The sequence below is a fragment of the Saccostrea cucullata genome, unplaced genomic scaffold, assembly GCF_032062105.1.
Source record: "Saccostrea cucullata isolate Sc308-1 unplaced genomic scaffold, CSIRO_AGI_Scuc_v1 ctg65, whole genome shotgun sequence".
NCBI lineage: Eukaryota > Metazoa > Mollusca > Bivalvia > Ostreida > Ostreidae > Saccostrea > Saccostrea cuccullata.
This window is the reverse complement of record NW_026938807.1, coordinates 38,701-53,120: the sequence shown is the minus strand read 5'-3', so window position 1 is coordinate 53,120 and position 14,420 is coordinate 38,701. Positions and strand designations below refer to the sequence as shown.

Below are 14,420 nucleotides of genomic sequence, written 5' to 3'. Positions count from 1 at the left end.
TTTCGGTTCGACATTTACTTTGCGCGACCCGATTTCACAATAACCAAAATATTGTCAGTTACATTGCTTAATAGTCTCATCTTGAGCAATACCTCGAAGATTGTCGAAGATGGGGAACATAAACACTGTTGGACCAAATGAAGCACTAATTATTTCAGGTAAATTTATTTTTAGGCTTCTCAAATTTGCAAATTTTGAATGCTACATTGTCGACATACTCAGTGAGATAGCCATGATGAATGCAGTTCCGGTATTGTGTTACAATGACCCAGCCCATTCAGCAGCTGCATTTCGTTGGTCTTAAACCCAAGCATAAATTGCTATTCTCAATGTCTTTGTTTATGACTTATTATTCTCACTATTTACAACTAATTAGCAACCTGATAACGTGACCACTTTTAGTTTTACGTCGTAGTAACTCGGTCAGAGTCGGTGCAGCATTATCATTCACCTGTTCACATGGTGCGGCAGATCGAAAATAGGCAAATTTTTAACTGAAGCATCATAGTATGATGATCATACATGTGTGAATGGGGTACTTTGATACAACTCACAAGTTCTTATACTTAAATATTTTTAAATTAAACCTTTGAAAATTATTAACTTTGAAATCCCTTCAGGAATTATCAAAATTAAACATTTCCATGTACTACATGTATATTGTCATGGTTATTTTAAAAAAATGTCCATGACAAATGTTAAGCTTGGATACAGTTTAAAAACTGAAATACTCTAATTTATTTATTGACAAAATTGTTATTTTGTCACAGTGGGAAAGAATATCAAACTTGAATATTCTCATGATTCTGTGACAGAGTGAAAAAATACTTGAAATGTTTCAAAACTCCAGATTTTTCTTCCCTTCACAAAGAGTATTACTGTAATAATCAGAAAATTCAATGTACAATTAAGTAAGACAGATTTTTCTTATATATTCACTCATTCCTAACACTTGTGAATCCTGTATCACTTAATTGTGAAGTAAATTTAAGATTAAACTTCAAAACACTGAAATCCTATAATTATTATAAAACAGGAGGATGCTGTGGCTCCCAGGGGAGGAAAACCATTGTTGGAGGATGGGGCTGGTCATGGTGTTTAGTGACCGATGTTCAGAGGTAAGACATTTAACATAACCACTGATAATGTGATATTAACATAACAACTACTGATAAATGTGATATTAACTCTTTTCCCCTTAGACCTTTCCCTCCTTTACCCCTTAATGACGAGTTTTGACGCACGTGTATTTCGTTGTTGATTTGACTTGAAATTACCGCTTGTTTACAAATTATCAGAGCACAGGTGGCCACCTGCAGGTTAACAATAGATGATTGCATCATACTACAGTTAGAAATCATGTGATTTACCTGTGTAAACAAACAATAGAATCTTGGAAAGTCCCACCAAAATTCAAAATTGCCGGACTGTTACATACGATGTTTTTTGAGCATATAACTCAGTAAATACGCAATATTTTTTCATCCAGTAAAGCATTTCATGAAATTAAGGCTATAAACTACCTATTTCTTGAAAGGTTTGAAAATTATAACGATCTATATGTGTAATATACTCCAACATAAGTTACGAAAATTTCGTGAAGTTCGGGACCGCGCAGTGCCGATTTCGTCACCTGTTTCTCACAAATTCAGAAGATACCTTCCATTTTACACATATTTATTAATGTAAAGGTGTAGAAAATAATTATTTTAATAGAATTGGATCATTAGAGTATCCAAAAACGTTCAGAAATCAAGTTTTAGGACGCAAGTCTGAAAATTTGTCGGCGAGATTGACATTGAAGAAGCACTACAATTTATTAATTTCTGAGTAATTAAACTTATAAAACTGATAATAAATAATAATTTAACCATCAATTATATCATCACACATGTTTTTTATTATTTATACAGACAATTTGGCTTATTAAAGCCGTTTTACTTGTTGAAAATATCTAATTTTCTATTTACACCTGCTTTCACCTGAATTATTTTTTAACAGAAATTTCCGATCGAAATTATGTAAAAAGATTTGAAAAATTTAATTTATTACGAATCCAATGATATATAATAAATGATATAAATGAAATATTTTGACCCTTAATAGTTCAGTTTTAAACTGCACTCCAAGTCATCTAAAACGCTCTAAGGGGCAGCCAGGCAAACACTCTAAGGATATGGCCAGTGCGTCAAATCGTGGCATTAAGGGGTAAAGAGTTAACATAACAACTACTGATAATGTGATATCACTAACATGTAATTTAACAAAACAACAGTTACTACTGGTAATGTGATATCTCTAACCTAAAATGAAGGATAGATTTCTGTTACTGGGACAAGAATGTTAAATTACATGTATCTTTAACTTGGCAACTATTGGGTCAACATCCTGCCTTGAACAGGCTGACAGTAGCCGGCAATTGCTCTTTGAGCAATAAGCCCGGCTATAAATATGTTGTAGTTTAAATCTTTTATTAGACCATGATCTTAGTATATATATTTGTATGTACAAAAAATTTTCTCCATCACCATGATCACATACCAGTCTGGATAATGGTAAAATACAATTGTTAAAGTCAGATTAAATCATTTCATCAGAATTAAGTTAAAAAGTAGACTCTCAAATTATACAAATCTTAAAATTATTTCAGGATATCCTTAGAGGTCATGACCTTGAACCCTGTGTGTGAGAGTGTAGAGACCTCTGAGGGTGTGCCAGTTACTGTGACAGGGGTCGCCCAGGTCAAGATCATGAAGGAACCCGAGCTTCTGAAGACTGCCTGTGAACAGTTCCTGGGGAAAAGTGTCCATCATGTTGAATCAGTCATTCTGCAGACATTAGAGGGTCATCTCAGGTCAATTCTTGGTATGTATCACAGTATGACTGCATGTTTGCCCTCTCCCAACCAACTAGCTAAAAATGACCCAAAACTTTTTTTTAACCTGTGAAAATGATAGTTTCTTCTATGAATTTTCAAACTGTCTCAATCAACAAGAATGTTGAAATTATTCCAGAATAATTTTTTCCTTCACAACTGACTTCCGAACTGACCCAATTTTTATGCCCTTAGTCAGGAGAGGGCAAACAAACATTATTTTAAAGATTGCCCAGTATAAATTAATCTTTTTAGCTCACCTGAGCCGAAGGCTCAAGTGAGCTTTTCTGATCACATTTTGTCCGTCGTCCGTCCGTCCGTCTGTCCGTCTGTCTGTCTGTCTGTCCGTCCGTCCGTCTGTAAACTTTTCACATTTTTGACTTCTTCTCAAGAACCACTGGGCCAATTTTGACCAAACTTGGTACAAAGCATCCTTGGGTTAAGGGAAGTATAAATTCTTAAGATGAAGGGCCAATTCCACTTACAAGGGGAGATAATCAAGAAAAGACAAAAATAGGGTGGGGTCATTAAAAAATCTTCTTCTCAAGAACCACTGGGCCAGGAAAGCTGAAACTTATGTGGAAGCATCCTTGGGTAGTGTAGATATTAAATTGTTAAAATCATGACCCCCGGGGGTAGGGCGGGGCCACAATAGGGAATCCAAGTTTTACATAGAAATATATAGAACAAATCTTTAAAAATCTTCTTCTCAAGAACCACTGTGCCAGGAAAGCTGAAACTTGTGTGGAAGCATCCTTGGGAAGTGTAGATATTAAATTGTTAAAATCATGACCCCCGGAGGTAGGGCGGGGCCACAATAGGGAATCCAAGTTTTACATAGAAATATATAGAACAAAGCTTTAAAAATCTTCTTCTTATAAACCACTGGGCCAGGGAAGCTGAAACTTATGTGGAAGCATCCTTGGGTAGTGTAGATATTAAATTGTTAAAATCATGACCCCCGGGGGTAGGGCGGGGCCACAATAGGGAATCCAAGTTTTACATAGAAATATATATAGAAAAATCTTTTAAACTCTTCTTCTCAAGAACCAGTGGGCCAGGAAAGCTGAAACTTATTTGGAAGCATCCTTGGGTAGTGTAGATATTGAATTGTTAAAATCATGACCCCCGGGGTAGGGCGGGCCACAATAGGGAATCCAAGTTTTCCACAGAAATATATAGAACAAAGCTTTAAAAATCTTCTTCTTATAAACCACTGGGCCAGGGAAGCTGAAACTTATGTGGAAGCATCCTTGGGTAGTGTAGATATTAAATTATTAAAATCATGACCCCCAGGGGTAGGGTGGGGCCACAATAGGGAATCCAAGTTTTACATAGAATTATATAGAACAAATCTTGAAAAATCTTCCTCTCAAGAACCACTGAGCCAGGAATGCTGAAACTTATGTGAAGCATCCTTTGGTAGTGTAGATATTGAATTTTTAAAATCATGACCCCCCGGGGAAGGGCGGGGCCACAATAGGGAATCCAAGTTTTACATAGAAATATATAGAACAAATCTTTAAAAATCTTCTTCTCTAGAACCACTGGGCCAGGAAAGCTGAAACTTATGTGGGAGCATCCTTGGGTAGTGTAGATATTAAATTGTTAAAATAGTGACCCCCCAGGGGTAGGGCGGGCCACGATAGGGAATCCAAGTTTTACATAGAAATATATATAGAACAAATCTTTAAAAATCTTCTTCTCAAGAACCACTGGGCCAGGAAAGCTGATACTTATATGGAAGCATCCTTTGGTAGTGTAGATATTAAATTGTAAAAATCATGACCCCTGGGGGTAGGGCGGGGCCACAATAGGGAATTCCAAGTTTTACATAGGAAAATATAGAACAAATCTTTAAAAACCTTCTTCTCAAGAACCACAGGGCCAGGAAAGCTGCAACTTACGTGGAAGCATCCTTGGGTAGTGTAGATTCTAAAGTTTTAAAATAAAAAAGGGAAGGGGGTTGTTGGGCATGATAGGTATAGCAAGAGGGAGAATCTGGTAAAGATTTGCATCACCTAAGGTACTCAGGTGAGCGATGTGGCCCATGGGACTCTTGTTTTAATAAATTTAATGACTGATCTCTAAAATATGTGTGTAATATTGTCCAGGTACTTTGACTGTGGAGGCAATTTACCAGGACAGAGATCAGTTTGCTCAGCTGGTGAGAGAGGTTGCTTCCCCTGATGTGGGTAAGATGGGGATTGAAATTCTGAGCTTTACCATCAAAGACATCAGTGATAGAGTGGAGTACCTGACGTCACTTGGACGAGCCCAGACTGCCAATGTTAAGAGAGACGCTGATATTGGTGTAGCAGAGGCTAACAGGGATGCTGGAATTAGGGTAATATACATTTATTCCTGAAACTTTTCTAAACTAAATCACAGTGTCATTGAATGTTTCCTTACTTCAATACAAGTTCAAACCATTTTATTTGGTAGTACATCATGGTTTTGTTTGTTTTTATTCATAAATGTGTGTGTTTAGGTAATATTTTTGAAATTTTTAGGCCTTAAAACTTCAGTAAAATATGTTTTAGGTAGGGCTGTCACGGGTACCCGAAATGACCCGGAACCGCGGAACAATTAATTCGGGTTGGGTACGGTTCCGTTTTTCCGGAATTCGGTTCGGTTCCGATTTGTATAATAGAGTAGATTCTACTATAAAAATGGTGTCAAAAACGAGAGATTGGTTAGTACATTGTCATTATAAGGTGATTTAAATAATTTGGTACAATTGTTGTCTAGTCAGGAGGCTAGTTTAAACTGGTTATAATGTTGCAATTTCTAAGATTAAATGAAAATATTCTTTTTATTGTTGAAAATAATACAAATCATGAGCTTTTCTTCCATTACCTACCCGACCCGAGAAACCCGAAACCGAAAACCTAAGAAAATCAGAACCGACCCGACCCGAAAAATTTTGGAACCGTGACAGCCCTAGTTTTAGGACAAAGATGGTTTTGTTAAAATCAAGCTTAACTCATAGTTATTTAGTGTTTCTTAGATTCTTATCGATGTACAATTGTAGGCTATATAGTAGGTATAAAGTGACCATGAAATTGTGAAGTCCCTTTTGAATGTAATTATGGCAATGATATGATATAAAAAATATACATTTCTTAACCAAAATATGTCAAAGAAATTTTCTTCTTCTCAATAATCAGGTTACATGTGTGTGACTGTTGTTTTTAAAACAGGAGGCAGAGTGTGACAAACAGCTGATGGACACCAAGTTCCAGGCAGACACAAAGATTGCCGACTCTTCTAGACAGTACCAGATGATGAAGGCCTCGTTTGATATGGAGGTCAACGCAAAGGTTGGTGAAAATATTTTAGTTAAAAACAATTTCTGTCAATCAACAGATCATCATACATGTAACTAAATTTTGAGTCAGAAAGAGTCTGATTGTTTAAGACTATTAAAGACACATCTATCATCCATTAGGGTTTTTTGGCATTGTGTTAATGTTTTGACAAAATGATAACCTGCGTATTACAGAAAGCTGAGGCGGAGTTGGCTTATCAGCTGCAGGGAGCGCGTGAGAGACAGAGGATCCGCCAGGAGGAGATTGAGATAGAGGTGGTGGAGAGGAGGAAGCTGATCGACGTGGAGGAGAAGGAAATCCTCAGGAAGGAGAAGGAACTGATCGCCACCGTCAAACGACCAGCAGAGGCCCAGGCCTACAAGGTGGAACAGCTGGCCGAAGGTCAAAGGTTAGTATTAATTGTTACAAAGGTTTGTAATACATGTATCTGTGTTATAACTAGTTCATGTATTTGTGTGTATTCATGTATTCATAAGATGAAGATGTTTTATAAGGGAGGTAACTCTTAAAGTCCTTTACTATTGTTGATTTACTTGATTAGATGCACACATGATTGATGAAAAAGTATACTGGAAAATATAAGCATTGTACCTTGTAATAACATTAGGTTTTGCAATTATTCCTTCAGAAGTTTAATGAGGATTTAATGTACAACCTTTCTTTTTTTGAAACATTTAAGGGAAGAAGTTTGTTTTGAATAGAGACTTTTACTTTATTCATTTCAAATGAAGAGGAAGTGGTGTAAGATGCATGTGTTATAAAAAATGCTTATTATAATAATATGTATATTTCTTTAAAATATTCTGTGTATGCTGGTAATTTGTTATACACAAAGTATTTAACTTTTTGAGGGAACTTTAAGTTTGGCATCAATCTTGCTACTGAACAAGACTGTCTTGAAAGCTTATTATGGGAGTGTATGTAAAATGTGTGACTTTACATGAGACTGTATCACTCTGTAGGAGACAGACAGTGGAGGTGGCACACGCCGAGGCTGAGAGAATCCGTCTGATTGGTGGATCGGAGGCAGGTGCTATTGAGTGTGTGGGTAAAGCAGAGGCAGAGAAGATGAGACTGAAGGCCTCGGCCTACAAACAATATGGAGAAGCCGCCATGTTATCCCTGGTTCTGCAGACTCTGCCAAAGGTAAGATACAGCACCACAATGGAAATATTTTGTGTTTTTTATGAAGTTAGTCAACTTGAGCCACATAATTCTGTGATAACCTAAAAAAATAAATTCCTTCACGCAGATTGCTGCTGAGGTGTCGGCCCCTCTTGCTAAGACAGATGAGATAGTGATGGTTGGAGACGACAGAACTACCAGTGAAGTGAGTCGACTGGTGAGCCAGCTACCTCCTGCTGTACAAGCCCTCACAGGAGTGGATCTCTCTAAGGTCAGAATACACCAATATCATAATGTAAAGTCCTTAACATTTAGTTAATGTCTGTACGTGAGGACAAGTAAAGATTTTTACGTAGTGGCAACTTAACATGTCCAGCAAGTGTAGATTCAATCAAATGTTTTCAACCACAGTGAAAATTTATGCGTCTTGGTTGGTGGGATGCACAGTTATTTCAAACTCTGTTCAAGAATTTAAACCCATGACTGTATTCACTACATTTTAATGTGTATGACAAAGTCATTTTATAGGATCAGTCAATAAAATAATAGTATACCATTAAATTTAATAGATACACATTAAAATTACATAAATTTTGTTCATTCATATAGGTGATAAATGATCTTGATGCAACTATGATATACCCCGGTAGTTTAACTCTAACTTATTTTACCTATTTTAGCATTTGCTTACATTTTGTTTTTGCAGGTTGTGGGTAAAATCCCAGGTGCCACATCATAGAAGTTGTGTGTTTCTGAATCCCTGCATGCATGACAATGGGGCAATTAACAAAGACCCATTGTGGACATCGTGTTACTGTGTAGATTTCTTTTTTACACACACTGACAGTCCATCGATTAACCGCTAGCAGCATATTTAAACAGTCATATTGTCTGCATAACTACACATATTCATCATAAGGGCTTTAGTAAACTTGTGTTAAAATTATATTTCCATTAATTCTATACTAGTCATTAAAAGTTTTTTTTATTAATTTATGGGATTAATTTCTTAAAGAAATGACTTCAAAACATCTGCCTTATGAATCGGGGTGTGCTCAATTGTTTTTTAGTGTGGTGGTAAATTTTTGATTTATTTTACGAAGGGTTAGTGAAATAACGGAAGAACTAAATACATGTTCATGTAGGTAGAGAGGAATGTACATGTTAATGTATACTAAGCATAATGCTGCTTATACTCCAGTGAAATCGTTCCATACAAGCTGCTAACCAGGGCTTTGGTATGAGATGTAAATCAGTACTGGCAGCTATTGTCCTATTTTAACTAATTCTTTGTTGTTTTTTACTTTGTCTTAGTACATTACTGTACTTGTATTTTAAACACTTGTATTTTTGATGTACTGTTTGAGCATTACTTGGTTTTTAAGAGTAACAGTTCATATGAAATAAGCACTTTTTTGTCAATTTGAAAACTATGAATTTAACATATCCAACACAATGATAATATATTCAGCACAGTCCTATAGATAGATGTATTTGTTTCCATACACTGTGATACCTGGATTTATCACTTAAAAATCGAAATTATGTTAAATCAATAGCTTGAAAATTATGGATTCTGGACATTTTGTTTTAACAGATTCCTTCTTAATATCCACTGAACAAAAACCTTTTCAGGGGGTATTTTTAAAATAAAATCTTTTTATGATCCAAAACCATTACATTTTATTTGTTATCAGGCAATTATTTGTCCATTGTATAGATACCCACCTACATGTGTAGATCATACTAGATTTATCTGTGTATGTTGTAACTTAAGCAATATTATTTAGCAAACCATAATACTATTGCATATTTATAATGGTATTCATTGTACTCATTAGCATACCTTTCAAATAAAGTTTTATGAAATGTGAATACAATGTATTCTTTATAAATTCTGCCAAAAGGACTGTCAGAAAAGATCCTCTGGCCAGAGGACTCAGAAATGCATCCTCACAATGTAAGGAGTCCTGGCGCAATGTGTAGGCACAGAAATGAAAACTTTTCTGTTATTTGAAGGCCATTTTTTTCACCGCGAAGCATCAATCAAAAAAGCATTCAAAAGCTGAAATACTGTAAATACCCTTGTTCTAATGTGGATATACCATCTCATGGAGACATGGAATTCATACAAAAATGAATCCCACCGTATGACTTGCATGATAAAAGAGTGTTCTAAAGTTATAAGCACCTGTGATGAGTTATTGCTTTGAAAACTGTGATAGAAGTTTATATGGACAGACACATGGATAAACAAAATGTTTACATAAGATTTTTAAAAAAGTAATCCCATCATAAGGCATGCCTAAAAAAAGTGTGCCCATGGGCCACAACACTCATTAATCTAAGAGTATAGTGTTGTAGTAACAAGCATACCTATTTAGCTCCATTAAACATGTTGAACCCTATGATAAAATTAAAATACATGACCATATGCAAAATAGAAAAATTATGCTATTTCTATAAATTAAAAACGTAGGAGGAACCAATGACAGAAATGATAGATAGGGATAATATCAATATGTCTGGTCATGAGATTTCTTGAAAATATGGATAACAAGAGATGTTTGTAAAACACTTGTGCCCCCCTCCCCCCAAATTGGAATTTTTCCAAGTCCAAAAGGGCTAACTCAGTCAAAAATGGTGCAATTGTACCCAAAATGAAACTTGACCAAGATATTTATCTGATAAATCTGTAAAAATTTCATGTATGTGCAACCTCTGCGATAAAATGAACGGAAACTGCAAATAATTGGAATTTTTCTATGGGACATAACTCTGACATGGATAAACAAAATGTAGATTTTCATATATATTTTTACCAAAAAGTATGTGCAACGGTAAAGAAAATGAACAGAAACTGCAAATAATTGAAATTTTTCTACGTGGGGCATAACTCTGTCAAAAATGGTAATCTAAAAACAGAACTTGGCCTAGATATTCATGTGATATATTTGTATACCAAATTTCATTTCAGTATGTGCAACAGTTGCAAACAAAATGAACGGAAACTGAAATAATTGAAATTTGTCTAAAATACATAACCAGAAATATGCAAAATAGAAAAATATTTATGTGATATATCTGTAAAAATTTCATTTCAAAATGGTTGTGAAGAAAATGACAGAAATGATAGATAGGGATAATATCAATATGTCTGGTCATGAGATTTCTTGAAAATATGGATAAAAATAATTTTCACTTGAATGTCTGCAAATAATACAATACATAAAACAAAAAGGTTTTTCATAAAATTTTATTTTGTGACAAAATCATTTACATATACTCTGATGTACATGTAGATTTTATGACTTAAATAAAAGTTTTACAAGTTCACATTCATGATTCTTGGAATATGTATATCTTTATTCATTAAAAAAAAAGAAATATGAAATCTTCATTTACCACAGTCTGTATGAATGATGAAACACTTAAAAGATTAAGATGAAATGTACAGTGTTTGCTAGCTCTGAAGGGATTCATACACACATTTATACATAAATATAATCATGATAATAAGGTTACAAATTATAGTGAAGGTTTCTTTTTAACACTTCCAGATCCTGGATTACAATACTCTGCCAATCCATGTCAATACAGATTGTTCATTCACCTCACATTCCTGGGGAAGACAAACTCTTCTCCATAAACTTTCTCTTGGCAAAACACAGCCACCACTGAAAAAGATCAAGGTTTATTTAGACACATCATATGGAGTAGATACCTATAGAACCACATCCCACAAATTGTGTGACATGATGTGCCACCTTCTTACGTACATGCACACATAGTTTTCCTGACTTTGTTTATAAGTACTTGTAAAACATCATTGCAATAAATCTACATCATGTTGTGTTTTCAATCGCTTTACATGTTTATACAATTGTTTGCAATTTAATTTTAATGAATCAGAGACCTATAGAATCACATCACTTTGCTGAATTTTGCTCAGTAATTTTAAGTACATGTGAATAGTTTTCAGCAATTTGGTTCTTATAAAACAGTGGCTATATAGAATTACATTATACAATGTTATGTGGTACCTTGCTTGGTTTGTCATCCTGTTCAAAGACTTTTTCTATCATCCTCAGTCCCGTCTCTTGTCTTATCTGCAGTAGGTAGTTTCTCATTGTATCTAAAAACAAAAAGCAAAGTCAAAGTAGCTAACATAGCATTATGTTTTATATTTCAACATCTATAAACACATGTGCATTTCAAGTGCAGCAGTATCATCATATTGATTAGCTGAAAACATGCACTACCCATCTTATTAACTTTGTTATTCTGATTAGCCATTTGTACACAAACCACTTTGCTCTCTTTTTCAATCTTGAATGATTTAAAAAAATTTCAAACTATTTTATCCAAGCTGACTAAAGCAAAAAAAAAAAATATTTTGATGCACAGTGCTCAAATATACATTCAGATTTAATGTAAAATTAAGTACAGTTAATTCTCGATAAATCGCCACCTTTTGTAATTTAGAAATCATGGCGGTATAACGAATTTGGCGATGAATTGAATTTCCCATCTTCTGGAAAACAAGATGTAGAGTAGAAATACCATTTAGCGTTTCTATTATTATTACATGTACATGTATGTAAAAACGTATTTCTGATTGAAAATACTTCAAGTAATTTTTTTAAAGTACAAATTCGATAAAACAAAATGTGCAGTTACGAAATAAAGACAAGTACATGGGTGTGAATTTAAATCTAAAGTTCTGTTATTGAAAAAAGAAACATGCTAGGTCGATCATCGTGATATATTGCCAATAGTAAGTAAAATGAATTCTTTAATAAATTTATTGTTTATGGCAACATTGTTAATTAAACATTCACAATTTATGCTTAAAATTATTTTTTTCAGCAAATTTTGCATTGTTTAAAGCAGAGATCATCTAAATAATATAGTTATCGGCGTACTTTAACAACAATCGCTTTCGTGGCAAAGCCGTGACTAAATGATTCCTATTAAACAGAAAACAAAATTATTATAACAGTTCATGTTGATATTATTGTTTATTTAATTTGTACTTACATGTACCTTGACTGGCTTTGCTCTCTTACAACAGGGATAGTGTCAATTAGCTTTACTGACCACACGCACCTGTGGCGGTAAAAAATTTTCAAAATGGACGTTAGTTGTGAAAACAGGGTGGCGGATAAAATTTGGCGTTATAAAGAGAATTTTATAAGCAGGAAAAACGTTTTGAAATCATGGCGGTATTGCGAAAATGGCGATGAATCGAATGGCAATAATTCGAGAATTGACTGTACAGTTGAATAACAAAGAAATAGTGGTGATGACAAAACTTAAAAGAATGTTTGAATTTCTTGGTGAATTTAATTTATTTCTTGAAATGACTATATAGTATTATAAATAACTTTAATGTTGTACCTTCTTCAGCTCTGCCATTCGGCTTTGAAAACATTGCATTAAGAGGAAATTTGGGTTCTCCTGGGATTGGGAAGTTAATTAAACCTAATGTGTACATTTCTTTGGTGGCAGCTGACTTTGATGAACACTGAAAAGAACAATGACATTAAACAATATTTAAATTTTGCAGTCCTTTCCACTACTTCATTACACTTTACATGTATGCACATGGGTAGTATAGTATTTATTTTTATGTTAACAGCATTTTCCCTAGATAAGTGCTCTGTAAATGCCAAATGGTCAGCATTGTTGTTTATCACACAGTACAACTAAAATATGCTAGGGAAAGCTTGAGAAAATATATGCAGTAAAATACCCTTGTGTAAATAAATCATAAGTGGGAACTTTATCATACTGCAACAATATCTTGTAAATTTAAGATAAATTTATATCAAAATACTGCAATTATAAATGATGTTATACCTTTTGTAGCTTCTTCAGACATTCACTTATATATAATGTAATATATATTAAAGTCCTGTCAGCTTCACTCTGAAATCACAATTTAAAATATGTTTAATATTTATAGTTATCTTTCAAAACACAAACGCACACATAAACATATACAGAGTTATCCCTAGGATTGAAATAGCAGGGGACATTTCAAAGGTAGAAGGAGATTTGAGTTTTCCCCCAAACTTACTGGAAATTGACTGGGAATACCAGAACAACCAATGGATTATGTCATTATAGGTGGAGAAATATTCCTGGTGCAGGTAGTAGGGACAACCCTGCATACATTATTATTTTACATTATACTTGTATAAAATAGCCGTCTTTCAAGTCTTCATATCTTCAGAATTATCAAAACTTATTTGTACGGTACATAAGAAGTAAAACAGAAAAAATAAATTTCTAATAGAATCACCAATATATAAACTCAGCTTACTCTTACCTTTATTTCATAATTTCTGAAGAATATGTTAGCTTTGAAGTAGTAAATTGCCTCATCAATGATGTCAAAATCTGAAGCTGAAGAGGGAAATAAATCAAAATAAAGTTTTACAGTAAATTTAGTCAGTAAACATGGTTAATGAAAATTCCTCCAATTCTAATTCATAAATAACAACACTTACAATCTTTAGGGGCGGGACCCTTGTATGTTGTCCTTAGAGGCATAAGAGCCATGTTTCCAATCAGTTTTGGGGGATCGGTGAATTTGGAATGATACGCCTATCAAGTAGAAAATATTAAGATTTTTAATTCAATGTTCAAAGTTAAGTAAATTTTAGGGAGAAAATGTGCTTTTAACGACATAACTATGATAATTTATGTTACAAAACGTCCTTTTACCGGCATGATTATATTAGCAACTGGTTTAACTTTGTCCAAAGCAAATTATTTTTCCGTCTGAATTCCACCCTTCTTCCGCATAGGGCCGCAACTATCAATAACAATAAGAGACAATAATTTTAAAGAGTAAACGTTCATAATATCATACATATTTCTTATAACCATTTCGAATTTATACAAATACTTTATACACAAAGTTACATGAAAGAAATCAAAGCTAATATTTAATTTCAAAATTTATTTTTACAAGCATAAGCGATATCCTCAGATTCATAATCATTTCTGCGTTTCCGATTTTGATACCCCATTACATTTATAAACAGAAGCTTAAAAATGACTTTGATTCAAGACAGCAT

The 14,420-nt window shown here is 34.0% G+C and overlaps 2 protein-coding genes across 2 annotated transcripts; one reads left to right on the top strand and one right to left on the bottom strand.

Annotated features, from left to right (window-relative positions):
- Positions 1-9,212, top strand: LOC134251440 (flotillin-2-like). The gene is made up of 9 exons (XM_062733860.1): positions 1-158; positions 1,037-1,118; positions 2,651-2,865; positions 4,990-5,222; positions 6,079-6,198; positions 6,381-6,595; positions 7,170-7,353; positions 7,460-7,603; positions 8,039-9,212. Exons 1-9 carry the CDS (start codon positions 110-112, stop codon positions 8,069-8,071), a joined length of 1,275 nt encoding a protein of 424 aa, XP_062589844.1. The 5' UTR covers positions 1-109; the 3' UTR covers positions 8,072-9,212.
- Positions 9,213-10,708: 1,496 nt separating this feature from the next.
- On the bottom strand, positions 10,709-14,163 carry LOC134251445 (actin-related protein 2/3 complex subunit 3-like). The gene is made up of 7 exons (XM_062733865.1): positions 14,065-14,163; positions 13,848-13,944; positions 13,667-13,743; positions 13,195-13,263; positions 12,733-12,859; positions 11,376-11,467; positions 10,709-11,009 (listed from the first exon to the last, which is right to left on the bottom strand). The coding sequence occupies exons 1-7, from the start codon at positions 14,068-14,070 to the stop codon at positions 10,947-10,949; spliced, it is 531 nt and encodes a 176-aa protein (XP_062589849.1). The 5' UTR covers positions 14,071-14,163; the 3' UTR covers positions 10,709-10,946.
- Between the last annotated feature and the right edge of the window lie 257 nt (positions 14,164-14,420).

Bases quoted from the DNA above. Each gene is read 5' to 3' on its own strand.
- LOC134251440 (XM_062733860.1), top strand. From the start codon at position 110: ATGGGGAACATAAACACTGTTGGACCAAATGAAGCACTAATTATTTCA. The intron at 159-1,036 runs GTAAATTTATTT...ATTATAAAACAG, and splicing joins TGAAGCACTAATTATTTCAG to GAGGATGCTGTGGCTCCCAG. The intron at 6,596-7,169 runs GTTAGTATTAAT...ATCACTCTGTAG, and splicing joins CAGCTGGCCGAAGGTCAAAG to GAGACAGACAGTGGAGGTGG.
- LOC134251445 (XM_062733865.1), bottom strand. The intron at 13,744-13,847 runs GTAAGTGTTGTT...TTCCCTCTTCAG, and splicing joins GGGTCCCGCCCCTAAAGATT to CTTCAGATTTTGACATCATT. The intron at 11,468-12,732 runs GTACAACATTAA...TTTTGTTTTTAG, and splicing joins GAATGGCAGAGCTGAAGAAG to ATACAATGAGAAACTACCTA.